At 42.9% G+C, this 17,548-nt stretch overlaps 1 protein-coding gene across 3 annotated transcripts in view; it reads right to left on the bottom strand.

Annotated features, from left to right (window-relative positions):
- The window catches only part of NET1 (neuroepithelial cell transforming 1), a 34,712-nt gene extending 23,269 nt beyond the window's left edge, over positions 1 to 11,443 (bottom strand). For 2 of the 3 annotated variants that reach the window (XM_086331162.1, XM_086331159.1), the window contains exon 1: positions 11,172 to 11,443. Coding sequence is in view for 1 of the 3 variants with exons in the window: in XM_086331159.1 (XP_086187285.1) it covers positions 11,172 to 11,299 (128 nt within the window). In the remaining 2 variants the exon portion in view is untranslated. The remainder of the gene's footprint in view (positions 1 to 11,171) is intronic. The other variant, XM_086331163.1, reaches the window with a different exon arrangement.
- Positions 11,444 to 17,548: the final 6,105 nt, after the last annotated feature.

Genomic DNA, 17,548 nt, shown 5'->3' with positions numbered 1-17,548 from the left:
TCATTCAATTGTAGAAAGAAGAGGGAGGGTATTTAAAAACAAAACAAAACAACCCACAAAAACCAAAATCCAAAAAATCAGGGTATAGGTTCTAGTCACTTCTGGAAATTTTCAGAAACATTACAAAAGTGAAAAAGCCTTTATAAAACTAGTAGACAGATTAAACTAATTCACCAAAACAAGCAGAGTTTATTTTAGAAGCGTATACATGGCTCAATGATATGAAATATATTTTATATATTTCACTAATAGGTTAAGAAAACAGTAAATGATGCAACAAATTCTTGATAAAATTCAGCATTCATGTTTAATATTTTAAAAATAATAGTAAAAAAACTCAACATAATAAACAAAAGTTAAATGAATTTATTTTGTATTTTATGTGTAAATCTCTTCCATGTACTGATTGTTTTTTTTTTAGTGTTATAACTTAAATAAACCAAATAAAAAGCTTTGAATAACTATATCTGAGACAAAGGTCTCAAGTAAGGTTAAAATGTGACGAGGATTTTGTTCTTTACTACTAAGTGACACGGGCTTCCCTGGACAGAGGAGCCTGGTAGGCTCAGTCCATGAGTTGGGCACAACTTAGTGACTGACCAATCCTGCCTTCAATCTTTCCCAGCATCAGGGTCTTTTCTTATTTATGAGTCACCTCTTCACATCAGGTGGCCAAAGTATTGGAGCTTCAGCTTCAGTCCTTCCATGAATATTCAGGATTGATTTCCTTTAGGATTACTGGTTTGTTCTCCTTGCAGTCCAAGGGACTCAAGAGTCTTCTCCAACACCACAGTTTAAAAGCATCAATTCTTTGGCATTCAGCCTTCTTTATGGTCCAACTCTCACATCTATACATGACTATAGGAAAAACTATAGCTTTGACTATACGGACCTTTGTCGGCAAAGTAATGTCTCTGCTTTTTAATGTGCTGTCTAGGTTTGTCAAACATGTAGAAAATCACAAAACATAGGTAGTGCAGAAATGTTTATAAACTATGTACACATGTTCAGTCACTCAAGTTGTGTCTGACCGACTCTTTATGACCCTGTGGACTGTAGCCTGCCAGGCTCCTCTATCCATGGGATTTTTCAGGTAAGAATACTGGAGTGGGTTGCTGCTATTTCCTCCTCCAGGGGATCTTCCTGACACAGGGATTGAACCTGAATCTCCTGCTCTTTACCACTGAGCCATCTGGGAAGCCCTTATAAACTATACTTATGAGAAAAGCAAAGGTTATTATTTCAGAGCTTGCTACAGCAAGGGAGCTGGCCACCATCACTGGTGTTTAGGGAGACTGAAAGGCAGGCTGGGGAATGAGGAACAAGGGAAGGCTTCAGGTGTGTTCTGACTGGAGGCTGTCAGCAGGGGGAAGGTGCAGGCAAGCTAAGTGGGACTGGGGCTCCTGTGTGATTTACTGGGTGCAGATAGGATTTGCTTGAGTTGGTTTTAAGTTGGAAGTGAAGTGTTAGTCGCTCAGTCATGTCTGACTCTTTGCGGCCCCATGGACTATAGCCTGCCAGGATCCTCTGTCCATGGGATTTCCCAGGCAAGAATAACTGGAGTGGCTTACCATTCCCTTCTCCAGGGGATATTCCTGACTCAGGGATCGAACCCAGGTGTCCTTCGTTGGAGGGAGATTCTTAATTTGGAACCAAAGACAAAAACTGGGGAAGCTGACTGTTGCTGATCAAGTCTTGGCCATTTGGGGCCAATTATTACAGAAGTTATTGCTTAGCTCTTGCACTGTCAGGCCACTGTCCACTTGTGTACTCTGTCTCTCACCTTCATTCTCAGTCACTGTAAGTTACAGAAACACCACAGACGGTGGTTATTTCTACAAACATTTACAAGCTTAAATCAAACACAGGCTTTTTGTAGTTTTCTAAGCTAAATATAAAGCAGAAGTTTGTTTATTTTTGACAAGGAGCACAAGTGAAAATGGCTGCAAGGAGAAAGAGGACAGCAAAATGGCTTTGCAGAAGAATTAATACTGCTGCTGCTAAGTCGCTTCAGTCGTGTCTGACTCTGCGACCCCACAGACAGCAGCCCACCAGGCTCCCCCGTCCCTGGGATTCTCCAGGCAAGAGTACTGGAGTGGGTTGCCATTGCCTTCTCTGAACCGTAAAACTGGAGCAAAGAGAAATCTCAATCAGCAAAGCATATAAGAGCCAGGCAGGCTCTGTGGGGAAACGGAAAGGCACAAGTGAAGCGGGGGGTGAAATGAATTATATACAGGAAACTGCAAGTAGCTCTTTATGTTTGAGCATCAAAAGAAATAAAACAGGGCTTGATCATGATAAAAGGCCTCATGTACAGCCCTTAAAAATATGAACTTGATCTTGAATACGTATGGCAGCTGTCGGCAATTGAGTTCTAAGGAACAAGAAGGCTGAGTTGGAAGAAGGCAGCACTGGTCAGGAGGCTGGTTAAGAGGCAGTTCTGATACTGCTGACAACAGATGGCTAGGGGCGGAGGGACAGCAGCAACGGCAGAATGGGGAGGTGACTAGAAAGGGCTCAAGGTCCGGTTGGAGAATTCTCCCTTCCTCCCAAGGCCTGTTCAGTTCCTGGGAAGGGTCCTGACACAGTGAAATAGGATGCCATTAATAATAATTAGAAACAGATACGAAAGATCTGAAGATATTTAAAGCAAATGCTACCTAAATAACTATTTGTAGCTCAAAAATTGTTTTGAGGGCCTCTCTAGTGGAGCAAAATAAACTAAGGAACTGGTGATTCCTTGCCACTATAGAAAAGTCAAGTAACAATGAAGATTGCATGATTTCTGGTAAAACAGCAAGATATCAGCAATAAATTATAATTCATATGACTAAAGAATACATAGATAAGAGTATACAGAGATATAGTACTATAATCAAATGCCAAAGGATTACAGGGCAAATGGAACCTTCATGTTATGATTACTTTTTAAAAACACTGTTCTAGGTATCATATACTACACAAAGAGCCACCAGTGGAGACTGGGTTGAGAAGCAAAAATTATAATTTCTCAGATTATTTTTAAAGTTATACAAATATTCATTACAAAATAGAAATCATAGTGGCACTTAAAATAGTCACTGAGCACTTCCTTTCAGATATAAGACAAGGAGAACACAAAACCAAAGATATTCATTTCTTTATTCCCTAGAATTGTCCATTCTGACCTCAGAATGAATTTGATGTTTAAAAGCTGGAAAGAATTAGCTGTTAGGAATTTTAAACACACTGAAAACTGGAAAAATATTTCCAACTGGATGGCAAGATTGTTTCCAGCACCAGCTGTAATCAGCTTTATAGTAATGCTATTTTTTCCTATTTCAAAAGCAAGTACCTATTTATTTTGAGAACTAATGGAAAATAGGAACCCAAAAAACAAACTGTGCCCTGAAAGTATGTGAGTCAGTGCCAGCTTTCAAAAAACTTGGAAAGATATATAGTCATTTTTTCATAGGGGTCACACTCAAAATGTAGCAGCTATTTTAAATCCTTGTGGGAAAATTTTTTATTTCATAAAACATTAAAAGTGGCCTTTAAAAGATACGCAGTACAGTCCGTTTAAAAAGCAGCTCAAACGCTGAAATAAGAAGTGACAGTTCATCTTTTTAAGAATTTTTGTCCAATCTTTTTTCATATATCCAATTAATTACTAACTTTTAAGGCATAAAATAAATGAATACCCGAAGGAACTAGCTTGATATATTAAACTGTGTTTCCTATTAGCCCCACTGATCACTCCTTGGTCTTTACATACTTCTTTTTGTGTCATTTGATGTATTTTCAAACTATGTAAATTATTTTTACACTCAACTAGATTTAGTCTAAACAAAACATAAATAAAATGGTACAGTTGATGTTCCACAAAAAATCACCTGTTATTTCATTCTCAAGCCAAATTATATGAAAAATATGAAAAATTATATGAGATTATGACTTATGTCATTGCCCTCCTCTATCATGGCAGGTAATTAATATAGACGAACTACAAACACGCAAATGTGAAAGATTATATTGTGTGGTTCTATTTAGATGGATATCCAGAAACAGAAATTTACAGACATGGAAAACAGACTAGTGGCTGCCTAGGCCTGGGGGTAGGAGGAGGACTGACTGCAAACAAACTTGAGGGAGTATTTGGGATGATGAATATTCTAATGGTGGACTGTGTCTATACTGCTGCTGCTGCTGCTAAGTCGCATCAGTCGTGTCCGACTCTGTGCGACCCCATAGACGGCAGCCCACCAGGTTCCGCCATCCCTGGGATTCTCCAGGCAAGAACACTGGAGTGGGTTGCCATTTCCTTCTCCAATGCATGAAAGTGAAAAGTGAAAGTAAAGTCGCTCAGTTATGTCCGACTCTTAGAGACCCCATGGACTGCAGCCTACCAGGCTCCTCCGTCCATGGGATTCTCCAAGTGAGAGTACTGGAGTGGGGTGCCATCGCCTTCCACTTACTAATAATTCCTGAATTGCACACTTACAACAGGCGAATGTTATGATATGCAAATTATGTCTCAATAAAACTGTTAAACAGTACAGTCATTTTGATGTGGGAGGAAACAGCCTTAGGAGCTAGTGGGGGCATCCTTTTATTTTCAGCAACTATTAATATAAATAGTAATAATGATGACAATCCCGGGTTATCGAGGACTGGCTCAATTTCTGTTTAATTTGGTTTTTAAAATGTTTTGAAAAACAGTCCATCCAGGAAGTTAAATTCCCTTAAAGGCAACAGGAACCCTTAGCTCAAAATTAACAGAACTTGCTTTAAGAATATACATTTAACTCTGGATGTCCACTCTACAAATCCATCAATTTCACTAGAAAAACAAAAGTCAAAGATCTACCATCTAGTCAGAGATCCACCTCTACAAAACTGATAACAGAGATAATTGCTAAATACTCCTTGATAGAGGGTAAGTTATAGCTCTTAGTGTTTCCTGCAGAAAATGAAAACAATGATACCTAAGATTTATGGAGCATTTGTTAATATCTAGGTATTATTCTCATGTTTTACATGAATTACCTCTTATAATTTCCACAACCTTATGGGACAGATACTATAAAGTGAGATTTAAAAAAGATTAATCACAGCCTGATGAGACAGATACTACTAATGAGCTAGAAAGTATGAAGTGAGGTTTAAAGAGATTAAATCCTCAAGAGCCAGAATTTGAACCCAAGGAGTCTGACTGTAAAGCCTAAACTCTTTAAACACTAATGTTTTATTCAGCTTTGGATCTCAGTCTAAAAGAATGTCCATTCCCAGAGAGAGTAATTAACTGAATCAAAGCCGGGGCTAGAATAGACTCAGTGTCAGGAAAACTAGGCCAGAGAAGCACGCTGCTTTCTGAGTTCTGAGCCGTGTAGCGGGGCCCAGGGCTGCCTGTGGACAAGAAACTGGCCTATTACTACCAAGAACAGAGAGGGACAAGACAAGGAGGAGGAGAAAGCAGCCGAGAGCCACTGCCACAGAGCAAGCTTAGACCCCCAATGGATTCCAGCTGTCTTTACTCACTTTTTCTCCCTAATTATCTTGCCCCAGCTATGTCCTACGGTGTCAGCATTCACATTATGTTCAAGATTTTTTTTTACCTCTGTGTGAAGCAATGCCCGGGATCAGTCTTTAGCAGAGGCAGATCAGAGTCATGATCTGTTATTTAACTTGGTACAGTAGGCCCTCTCTCTCAGGTTCTGCATGTATTAGCCATTCCAACTCCTGAGCTCATTCTCAAGTCTACCCGTTTCTCATCTGGATGGCTAGGATTAACAATTAGCAAAGATGTGGCTGAAAATGAGCTCCAACCACATGGACAGGCTGATTAAATGGCAGGCCTGTAAACAGCAGTGTGCATGCAAATATGTGTACAAACACACACGTGCTGGATCACTCTGCTGTACACCAGAAACTAACACAATTTGTAAATCAACTGGACTTCAGTTAACAAAAAAGACAACCCACAGAATAGGGGAACATGTCTGCAAACCATGCAGGGACTTGTTATCAAGAGTAGATTTTTTATATCTTAGTAATAAAAAATATAAATAACCCAATTTTTAAAATGGGCAAAGGATGCCTCACTAAAAAATGGCCACATATGATTTCATTCATGTGAAATGTCCAAAACAGGAAAATTCATAGAGATAGGAAGCAGGTTAGAGTTTGGGGTAAAAGAAGAGAGAGGCGTTAGGGAGAGAGGTATGGGCTTTCATTTTGAGGTGAAGAAAATGTTCAAAAATTGCCTGGTGATGGTTGCACATATCTAGAGGACATTCACATGTCCTGAATCCAGAGGAAAACAGTGAATTGTACACTTCAAGTGGGTAAAACTGTATAGTATGTGAACACTGTTTTATAAAAAGGTGATACTTTCATTTTCTTTTTTTTTTGTCCTTCAAAAAAAGAACAGAGTAATGAAGTAGGACAACTTCATCATTCTCCTAACGCTGCCTATGGTGGTGGTTTTGTAGCCTGCCAGGCTCCTCTGTCTATGGGATTTCCCAGGCAAGAATACTGGAGTGGGTTGCCATTTCCTTCTCCAGGGGATCTTGCTGACCCAGGGATCAAACCCATGTCTCCTGTGTCTCCTGAATTACAGACAGATTCTTTACCACAGAGCCACCAGGGAAGCCTATGTCACCACCCTTTTCTCAGCTGACGTAATTTACAACCTCACCTAAAAAACAGAACCCTGGTGGGAAAGCCCCCAAATTCCTGCTCATAACATCCCACATTCCCCAAACTTACCCCAAAGGCTACTGTCCACAGCTCTCAGACAGGCTAGATGCTCTATCTTTACACTGAGGAGTCCATCCTTCTCTGTCTTTCTGGCTGCTTGTTTTATCACCTTTTTCCTTTCCTGTCTCTTCAACCTCTCTCTGTACTTGCTTATTCCCTCATCCGCCCCATATCAAGTTCACCCCTTCTTCAGAATCTACCCCACAAGCTGGTGTTGCCTCCATTATTCTTTCTTGCCCTCGGGTTGCAGTGAGGCTTCCTAAAAGTGTAACCCAGTGTTTCAAGTTCTCCAATCTCACTGCCAGCCACCAGATTCAAACACTCATCCAGGTAACTGCAAATTGACTTCCCGCCGATGATGAATTCACTTGCGACTTTTAATTTGGTTCCATAGTTGGGCTGCAAGAGTGCACAAATTTGGAATTTTGTGTATATGAGCACTTGTTTGGGGGCTAGTTTTCATCAGGTTTACTATCATGGCATACAAGGCTTCCCTCAGTGATGTGGCTCTTACTTCTTCAGTATCATCACTAATCACTACCTCCTCTCTATCCCCATCTCAGTCTTCTCCCTATACAGTCAGTGTCATGATACCTAAAACTCTTCACTCTCATTTGTGTAAAGGGCCTTTTAACATTTAAATGCTTCCCCCTACATGATATCACCCATGCACATCCACTGTCTAAACTGGCCCTCCGAGACTCAAGGGTTACAACAGGGAATCATTCCTGTCCTTTCCAACCAGAATTTCTCCTTTTATTTGCATCTATGGCATCATATACCTAACACGATAGTAACTGTCATCATACACGATTATGATTATTAAGTTTCTTCCCTATACCACTGTAAGTTATTCTGTAAGAGCAGAAATTGGTTAAGGCTGCTTCCAACATGCTAGGCCTTATTCTTTTAAGTCCACTAAGCCATTTTCTCAGAAAAGCTTCTCTTGCTTACTTAATTACATTTTGAAAATGATTACCTTCTAATCAGAGCTGTGTACAATGCATATGGTGTTCGCTTCTCTGAGGAAGCACTTCCTAACACTCCCTTCTTTTGTCAGCATTCTTTATTCTAGAAAGTCAGTGCGATAGCTTCAAGGACTTCTGTATTCCTCCCGACAGCCTGACACTGACTTAGACTATGCAGAGATTTTCCAAAAGGAAAGAAGAATGCAAGCTTGCTACTGCCCTATTCCTTATCTACAGCACTCCCTTCCCCTCCTGAACTTTAAAATCCCTTCATATTTTTCCCAAAGGAGGACAGTCTTGAGGGCGCTAGCCTACTGTGGCCTCCTTTGCCTGGCAAAACAATAAAAGCTACTCTTTTCAACTTCACCCAAAACTCTTGTCTCTGTGTTTCTATCCAGCACCAGAGAACAGAGGCTGGGATCTCGGCAACACTCCCAGAGTAAGGACAGTATTTTGCATCTCCATATTTATAGTGTCTGACACTCACACATTTCTGGAAAAAACCACACCTCATTCTCTTCTCAACCCTCTACAAACATTCTTAATAGTTTAACTATATTATGGAAACTACTAGAGGTCAATATGCTCTTCTCATGACCAGATTCAACGATCACTCATTCCTTATCTCACTAAACTGTTCATTCCTTCCTTATCAGTAACACTTGACATACTTTCCCATCTCCTTTCTCAAAACCCTTTCGCCACTTGGCCTCCTGGACACTGATCTCACCTGGTTCCTCACCAGCTGTGGCTCCTCTGAGCTTGTTCATCTCCCGGACCTTTACATGTGGGGAGTGTCTCGGGGTTTGGGCCTCAAACTCTCCTCTAGTCAGACTATCTAGATGACTTCCCAGTGCTGAGATTTCAAGTCTATTTGCTGATAAGCCCTCAATTTATATTTGGTTACACAGATGTGTTTACTTTGTGAAATTTCACTGGGCAAAACACTTACGGTTCATGTACTCTTTCATTTGACTGTTAAACTTCAATGAAATTTTTTTTTTTTTTTAAGAGAAAAAAGCAAAGAAAGAGAAGAGGGGGAAAAATTGTTGTGATGCACTCCTTAATAGGAGCCTCATAACGCATCCCAAACCCAACTTTTCTCCAGGAACATGGAAACCTGGTCTTCTGGTGCTCAGATTAAAAACCTCGGAATCATTCTTCATTCCTCCGTCTCTCTTAACTCCACACTGAATCCATATGCAAATCCTGTCGGTGCTACTTTAAAAATACATCCCAAATAGGAGTATTTTCCACCATGTTTACCACTCAGATGTCTCAAACTGCAATAACCTCTTCATTAGTCTACCGGATTTTCTCCCAGCCACATAGCAGACCAATCCTTTTAAAATACACATCACAGAATTTTCTACTGTCTCCCAACCACAGATTCAAATTTGAAGTCTTTCTGGTGGTTGGCTATGTACTACCCAATCTGACCCCAGGCATCTCTGTGACCTCGCTGTCCACCTTTCTCCAGCTGTTTTGCTCCACTCCAGTTACCGTGGCTTCTCTACAGTCCTTGAACACACCAAACAGGATTCTACTATGAAGCCCTGCACTTACTGCCTTTCTCTCCAAATCTTCAAATGGTGGAGTTCCTTAATTCCTTCAGATCTCTGCTTAAATGGCATCATTACCATGGAGGAGGCTTTTTTGATCTTTAAAAAATAGCAACACAGCCCCTCTCCTTATCTCTGCCTGCCCTTACCATGCCTTAATCCTCCTCACAGGATGACCACCTGGTATTTCATTATCCTCTTTCATCCCTAATCAGAATGTAAGCTTTATGAGAGCAGACACTTCATCTGTTCACCCAAATCTCCAATATCTACAACACCATGAAGATCTAGGGAAGTGAAAATGTTAGTTGCTCAGTCGTGTCCGACTCCCTGTGACCTCCACAGACTGTAGCCCTCCAGGCTCCTCTGTCCATGCAATTCTCCAGGCAGGAATACTGGAGTGGGTTGCCATGCCCTTCTCCGGGGATCTTTCCAGGCAAATGCTCAAAAGCTTTATTGAATGAACGCACAATGAATTTATCACTGTTTTTCTTCCCTTCACTACATGGTCCTGATTCTCCTATTTCTCAGTCTCTGGGATGATGACGTCTTTCTGCTCTTTCACTACCTCTTTCATATAAATTGTAATCAGTAAAAGGTTTCAGGCAAGGATTATCCTAATCTTCAAAATAAAAAATCAGTATCTAAGGAAAAAGTCTAGTTCTCTGCACAATGACTTATTAACAGTGAATTTACAAATGCTCTGTCCATGAAAGTAAGGTGTTTTCCTTTCTCTGAAAAAACGACTGGCACATCCGAGCATGACTGGAATGTAACTTCAGTAAGGAACTGTAGTTTAAGAATAAGTAGTGGACCACAGGGACTTCTGAAAAGAGAAGCGGATGTGGAATTACCGATAAAAATCAGCAAATAACAGTTTGTTTCTAACTCCCTGCATGTAGGCTCACACAATGACCTCACTGAATTGCACAACTTGGAGGAAGTGGATACTATTTCAACCCCGTATGACGGATGAGGACCCAACCTCAGCGATGAAAGGTCCAATGGCCGGTCACAGGAACCCAGGGCCTGCAGCATCCTGACGGGAAAGCAATGCCCCCAGCCCTTGTTCACCGCTTGCCTCGCAGACACCACCTCTGACACCCTCGGCCGGTGTCCTCCCTTCGCAGACGCACCGGACAGAATGAAATGTGTCAACAGCTAAAAAGTCGAAGACGGGCCTCTGCGTCCTCTTTACCCGGGAGGCTGGGGCCCTGAGCTGCGCCCTGATCGCCGACTTGGTCAGAGGCTCGAAAGGAGGGACTCTGGCGTCGGCGAAACTTTTTATTTTAATTCTTGCTTTTAGGCTAAAAGTTTGGTGTCTGGTAGAAGTCCTCGGGGGCTTCCCCGGTGGCACAATGGTAAAGAATCCGCCTGTCAATGCAGGATATGCTGGCTTGATGCCTGGGCTGGGAAGATCCCCTGGAGAAGGGAATGGATCACAAGAAGGATTCTTGTCTGGGGAATCCATGGACAAGAGGAGCTTGGCGGGCTGCGGTCCATGGGGTCGTAAGGAGTCGGACACGACCGAGCGACTGAACAAAAGAAACTCTCCGGCTCCAGGAACGATTCCAGTCCCCTGAGCTAGCAGCTCTCCGTAGGCATTTAGGAACCGCCCCCGCCACCCCCAAATCCAGCCGGAAACCTGCTGGGTGTGCAGAGAGGACCTCCACCCCCTGAGCGGGGAGGGGAGGAGACGAGAGGGAGGAAGGAGAGGAACCGGAGGTAAAAATAAAGGAGGGTCAGGCGATCGGAAGACAGGGACGAGGGGAGAAAGGAGGAAGGAGAGGAGAGCAGGCAGCCCGGCTCTTCTCTGCCCCCGGCCCCTTCCCTGCCCGCCACCCCCTCCCCAGCCTCGGGCCCGACACCCCGAGTCCCCAGGCGCCGTTCACCCCGCGCTCACCTGCCGTCCGGGCCGGGCCTGGGGGTGTCGGCCGCTGGCTCCGCGGCGCCGCCGGCGTTGAGCCCCGAGGCCCGGCGGCTTCGCCTCCGCGGCCGGCTCTGCTCCTGGGCCTCCCGCTCGGGCTCCATGGCGCGGAGGGGGCGGCGCGGTGGCTGGGTGCCCGGGAGGCCCTCTGGGAGCCGCACGGCGCCCGGCCGCTGCGGCCCGAAGACAGGTTTCTGTCAGGACGGCGCCGCCACCTCCGCCGCCGCCATCTTCCGGGGTTTGAAAATGGCGGCCGCGCGGCGACCAGCCAATCAGGGGACGCGGCGCGGTTGCTAGGATCGTGGAGTCCCGCCCCTCCCCTCCCTTCAGGCGCTAAACTGCGGACGCTGTGAGGGGGAGCGTGGTCCTCAGGGTCGCCCAGCTGATGAGCCGGTGGCCTGGGGTCTAGTTTTTAAATCGCCAAGGCCCGATTACTACTGTACAGTTCATTAGGACTTTCACCACAAGTCAAGGGAAACTGGGAAGCATTTTCAGCTCAGTTCAGTCGCTCAGACCTGTCCTACTCTTTGCGACCCCATGGACTGCAGCACGCCAGGCTTCCCTGTCCTTCACTATCTCCCAGAGATTACTCCAACTCATGTCCATTGAGTCGGTGATGCCATCCAACCATCTCATCCTCTGTCGTCCCTTTCTCCTCCTGCCTTCAATCTTTCCCAGCATCAGGGTCTTTTCCAATGAGTCAGTTCTTTGTATCGAGCGGCCAAAGCATTGGAATTTCAACTTCACCATCAGCCCTTTCAATGAAAATTCAGGACCTATTTCCTTTAGGATGGACTGGTTGGATCTCCTTACCGTCCAAAGGACTCTCAAGAGTCTTCTCTGAAATCACAGTTTAAAAGCACAATTCTTCAGTGCTCAGCTTTCTTTACAGTCCAAGTCTCACATCCATACATGATTACTGGAAAAACCATAGCCTTGACAAGATGGACCTTTGTTGGCAAAGTAATGTCTCTGCTTTTTAACACGCTGTCTAGGTTGGTCATAGCTTTTCTTCCATGGAGCAAGTATCTTTTAATTTCATGGCTGCACTCACCATCTGCTATGATTTTGGAGCCAAGAAAATAAAGTCTCTCACTGTTTCCACTGTTTCCTCACCTATTTGCCATTAAGTGATGGGACTGGATGCCATGATCTTATTTTCTGAATGTTGAGTTTTAAGCCAACTTTTTCACTCCTCTTTCACTTTCATCAAGAGGCTCTTTAGTTCTTCTTTGCTTTCTGCCATAAGGGTGGTGTCATCTGTGTATCTGAGGTTATTGATACTTGTCCTGGTAATCTTGATTCTAGCTTGTGATTCATATAGCCTGGCATTTCATATGATGTATGTTGCATGTAAGTTAAATAAGCAGGGTGACAGTATGCAGCCTTGACGTACTCCTTTCCCGATTTGGAACCAGTCTGTTGTTCCATGTCCATTTCTAACTGTTGATTCTTGACCTGCATACAGATTTCTCAGGACGCAGGTCAGGTGCTCTGGTATGCCCATCTCTTGAAGAATTTTCCACAGTTTCTTGTGATCCATACAGTCGAAGGCTTTGGCATAGTCAAAGCAGATTTGGATAAAGTTTAGCAAATTCATCAGTGGTTGTGCACAGATTTTTATCCCAGGGGACTCAGGCAGGCCTGTCACACCTCCTTTGATCCCAGAAAAGTGAAAAACTGAAAAGAGGCTGTGCTGCTTTAAGTGTGCAGCCCTCAGGTGGGATCATTTCCTGCCCTGTGATAAAGCTTACTTAGGCTGGCACCTCCTGTCATTACCATGGGCAGGGGGGCACCTTCAGAACAGCATGGTAAGTGCTGCTGTCAATAGTTATAGCAAACTTTACTCATCCTGTGTCTTTCTTTTCCCCACCAAACAATTCTTCATAGATTCTTCCTACAAGAGACAAAATATTTAAGGAGACATTTGTTTCTTTCAATATCTGTGTTTGGATCAGATTTAAATCTACTCTGACTTTCACCTGTTCATCTATAATTCTGCTACTTTGGGGGAAAGCTTCATTGATTTGCCTTCAGTGGAAGCACTAAGGCCCACTTGACTTTGCATTCCAGGATGTCTGGCTCTAGGTGAGTGATCACACCATTGTGATTATCTGGGTCATGAAGAACTTTCTTGTATAGTTCTTCTGTGTATTCTTGCCACCTCTTAATATCTTCTGCTTCTCTTAGGTCCATACCATTTCTGTCCTTTATTGTGCCCATCTTTGCATGAAATGTTCCCTCGGTATCTCTGATTTTCTTGAAGAGATCTCTAGTCTTTCCCATTCTATTGTTTTCCTCTATTTCTTTGCATTGATCACTGAGGAAGGCTTTCTTATCTTTCCCTGCTATTCTTTGGAATTCTGCATTAAAATGGGTATATCTTTCCTATTCTCCTTTGCTTTTCACTTCTCTTCTTGTCAAAGCTGTTTGTAAGACCTCCTTAGACAACCATTTTGCTTTTTTGCATTTCTTTTCCTTGGGGATGGTCTTGATCACTGCCTCCTGTACAATGTCATGAAGCTGCATCCATAGTTCTTCAGGCACTCTATCAGATCTAATCCCTTGAATCTATTTGTCACTTCCACTGTATAGTTGTAAGGGATTTGATTTAGGTCAGACCTGAATGGTCTAGTGGTTTTTCCTATTTTCTTTAAGACAGAATTTGGCAATAAGGAGTTCGTGATCTGAGCCACAGTCAGCTCCCAGTCTTATTTTTGCTGACTGTATAGAGCTTTTCCATCTTTGGCTGCAAAGAACATAGTCAATCTGATTTCAGTGTTGACCATCTGGTGATGTCCATGTGTAGAGTCTTCTCTTGTGTTGTTGGAAGAGGGTGTTTGCTATGACCAGTGCATTCTCTTGGCAAAACTCTGTTAGCCTTTTCCCTGCTTCATTCTGTACTTCAAGGCCAAATTTTCCAGTTACTCCAGGTATTTCTTGCTATCTACTTTTGCATTCCAGTCCCCTTTAATGGAAAGGACATCTATTTTTGGTGTTAGTTCTAGAAGGTCTTGTAGGTCTTCATGGAACCATTCAACTTTTAGATCTTTCTTAACCTTTGGGGAGAAGAGAGGTTGAAAGTCATGAGCTAAAATGAATTATTCATGTGCGATAATCCCCAGTTGCCAAAGGTACTGGAGATGAGTTCTCAGGTTGTCTCTAGGAAACAGTAAATCTGATTCTGAGACCTCCTGCCTCCCAGTGCAGTGGGGACAGCATCTCCTTAGCAAAAGAGAGTGAAAGTGCTTCATCCTCTAATTATAAGAAAGGACCACATCACCTAAAGGACCTTCTTAAATAAAAAAGGCAATTTAACAATTGTTATATAGTACATTCTTTGGTTTAAAATACTGCTTTGTAGGTGTTCAAAGCTTTTAAAAATAGCCTCTCCTTTCACACCAGAAAGGGAATCTATCCCAAGAAATGAAGTTATATACACATTGAAGGGCAGCAGAATGTGCTGCCCCAAATATGCCGCTTTGGAAGCAGGATTCTTTTGAGCTGAAGAACAACAAAGCCAGAAGCGCCTTCTGACCTCTCCTTTCTTCCTAAAGGCGGGAGATAAACCTCTCTTGTGAGAGGGGCCCTCCCGGCATCAGGGGGAAAGATACACACTTATCACCAGAGGTAAGCAGAGCCAAGAGACAGAGAACTGTGTGGAAACAGACTTTGTTTAAGTAGCTCCTATCTTCCTTTGGTGGCCCTGTGTGTTTTAGCTACTTTTCCACAATTCCCTCTCATTGTCCCACCTCATGCCTAAGCACTGAGGATTTGCTGCCTTTTTTCATCTTTGTTTTCTTATGGAGGCTCCTCTGTACATATCAAAGTCTGTTTGCTTTTCTCCTGTTAATCCATCTTCTGTCATTTATATTCTCATGTCTACTGGATACCCTAAGAGAGTGAAAGGCAAAGGAGAAAGGGAAAGATGTATCCATTTTAATGCAGAATTCCAAAGAATAGCAGGGAAAGATAAGAAAGCCTTCCTCAGTGATCAATGCAAAGAAATAGAGGAAAACAATAGAATGGGAAAGACTAGAGATCTCTTCAAGAAAATTAGAGACACCGAGGGAACATTTCATGCAAAGATGGGCACAATAAAGGACAGAAATGGTATGGACCTAAGAGAAGCAGAAGATATTAAGAAGAGGTGGGAAGAATACACAGAAGAACTATACAAGAAAGTTCTTCATGACCCAGATAATCACAATGGTGTGATCACTCACCTAGAGCCAGACATCCTGGAATTCAAAGTCAAGTGGGCCTTAGGAAGCATCACTATGAACAAAGCTAGTGGAGGTGATGGAATCCCAGTTGAGCTATTTCAAATCCTAAAAGATGATGCTGTGAAAGTGCTGCACTCAATATGCCAGCAAACTGAGAAAACTCAGCAGTGGCCACAGGACTGGAAAAGGTCAGTTTTCATTCCAATCCCAAAGAAAGGCAATGCCAAAGAATGCTCAAGCTACTGCACAATTGTACTCGTCTCACATGCTAGCAAAGTAATGCTCAAAATTCTCCAAGCCCAGCTTCAGCAGTACGTGAACCATGAACTCCCAGATGTTCAAGCTGGATTTAGAAAAGGTAGAGGAACCAGAGATCAAATATCCAACATCCATTGGATGATTGAAAAAGCAAAAGAGTTCCAGAAAAACATCTGCTTTATTGACTATGCCAAAGCCTTCAATTGTGTGGATCACAAGAAACTGTGGAAAATTTTTCAAGCAATGGGAATACCAGAGCACCTGACCTGCCTCCTGAGAAATCTGTATGCAGGTCAAGAATCAATGGTTAGAACTGGCAATGGAACAACAGACTGGTTCCAAATCGGGAAAGGAGTACGTCAAGGCTGCATACTGTCACCCTGCTTAATTAACTTATATGCAGCATACATCATGCGAAATGCCAGGCTGTATGAAGCACAAGCTGGAATCAAGATTGCTGGGAGAAATATCAATAACCTCAGATATGCGGATGACACCGCAGACACATAGAGATTTCTTATCGCAGAAAGTGAAGAACTAAACAGCCTCTTGATGAAAGTGAAAGAGGAAAGTACAATGTTGGCTTAAAACTCAACATTCAGAAAACTAAGATCATGGCATCCACTTCCATCACATCATGGCAAATAGATGGGGAAACAGTGGAAACAGTGAGAAACTTTATTTTCTTGGGCTCCAAAATCATAGCAGATGGTGACTGCAGCCATGAAATTAAAAGATGATTGCTCCTTGGAGAGGGATTCATGGATAGCTCAGTTTGTAAAGAATCTGCCTGCAATGCAAGAGACCCTGGTTTGATTCCTGGGTCGGGAAGATCTGCTGGAGAAGTGATAGACTACCCACTCCAGTATTCTTGAGCTTTCCTTGTGTCTTAGCTGGTAAAGAATCCATCTGCAATGGGGGAGACCTGGGATCGATCCCTTGGTTGGGAAGATCCCCTGGAGAAGGGAAAGGCTACCCACTGCAGTATTCTGGCCTGGAGAATTCCATGGACTGTATAGTCCATGGGGTTGCAAAGAGTCAGACAGGACAGAGACTTTCACTTTCACTTGCTCCTTGGAAGAAAAGCTATGACCAACCTAGACAGTATATTAAAAAGCAGAAACATTATTTTGCCAACAAAGATCCATCTAGTCAAAGCTATGGTTTTTCCCATAGTCATGTATGGATGTGAGAGTTGCACTATAAAGAAAGCTGAGCACTGAAGAATTGGTGCTTTTGAACTGTGATGTTGAAGACTCTTGAGTCCCTTGGACTGCAAGGAGATCAAACCAGTCAAACCTAAAGGAAATCAGTCCTGAATATTCATTGGAAGAACTGATGCTAAAGCTGAAGCTCTAGTACTTTGGCCACCTGATGTGAAGAACTGTCTCATTTGAAAAGACCCTGATGCTGGGAAGGATTGAAGGCAGGAGGAGGAGGGGACGTCAGAGGATGAGATGGTTGGATGGCATCACCAACTCAATGGACATGAGTTTGAGCAGACTCCAGGAGTTGGTGATGGCCAGGGAACCCTGGCATGCTGCAGTCAATGGGGTTGCAAAGAGTCAGACATGACTGAGCGACTGAACTTGCACTAGAATCATGACACAGGGAAAAAAGTTTTTTTTTAATTAAACTTTAGTTGATTTTCAATATCGTGTTAATGGACAGGAGTGATTCAGGTAAAGGGATATATACCGTATATATTTTATATATTTCTTTTTAGATTCTTTTCCCTTATAGGTTAGTACAAAATGTTGAAATAGTTTTTAGTTGTAGAAAGAATGAGAAGTTAGAGAGTAAGAAGCCGATAGCTAAGAATCATCTCTATACTGCTTTGGAGCAGTTTGAGTAAAGCAGTACAGAAAT

The sequence above is a fragment of the Bos grunniens genome, chromosome 13, assembly GCF_055505025.1.
Source record: "Bos grunniens cultivar Pamir isolate PY7600 chromosome 13, Bosgru_T2T1.0, whole genome shotgun sequence".
Taxonomy (NCBI): domain Eukaryota; kingdom Metazoa; phylum Chordata; class Mammalia; order Artiodactyla; family Bovidae; genus Bos; species Bos grunniens.
This window is presented reverse-complemented; position numbering and strand designations above follow the sequence as displayed.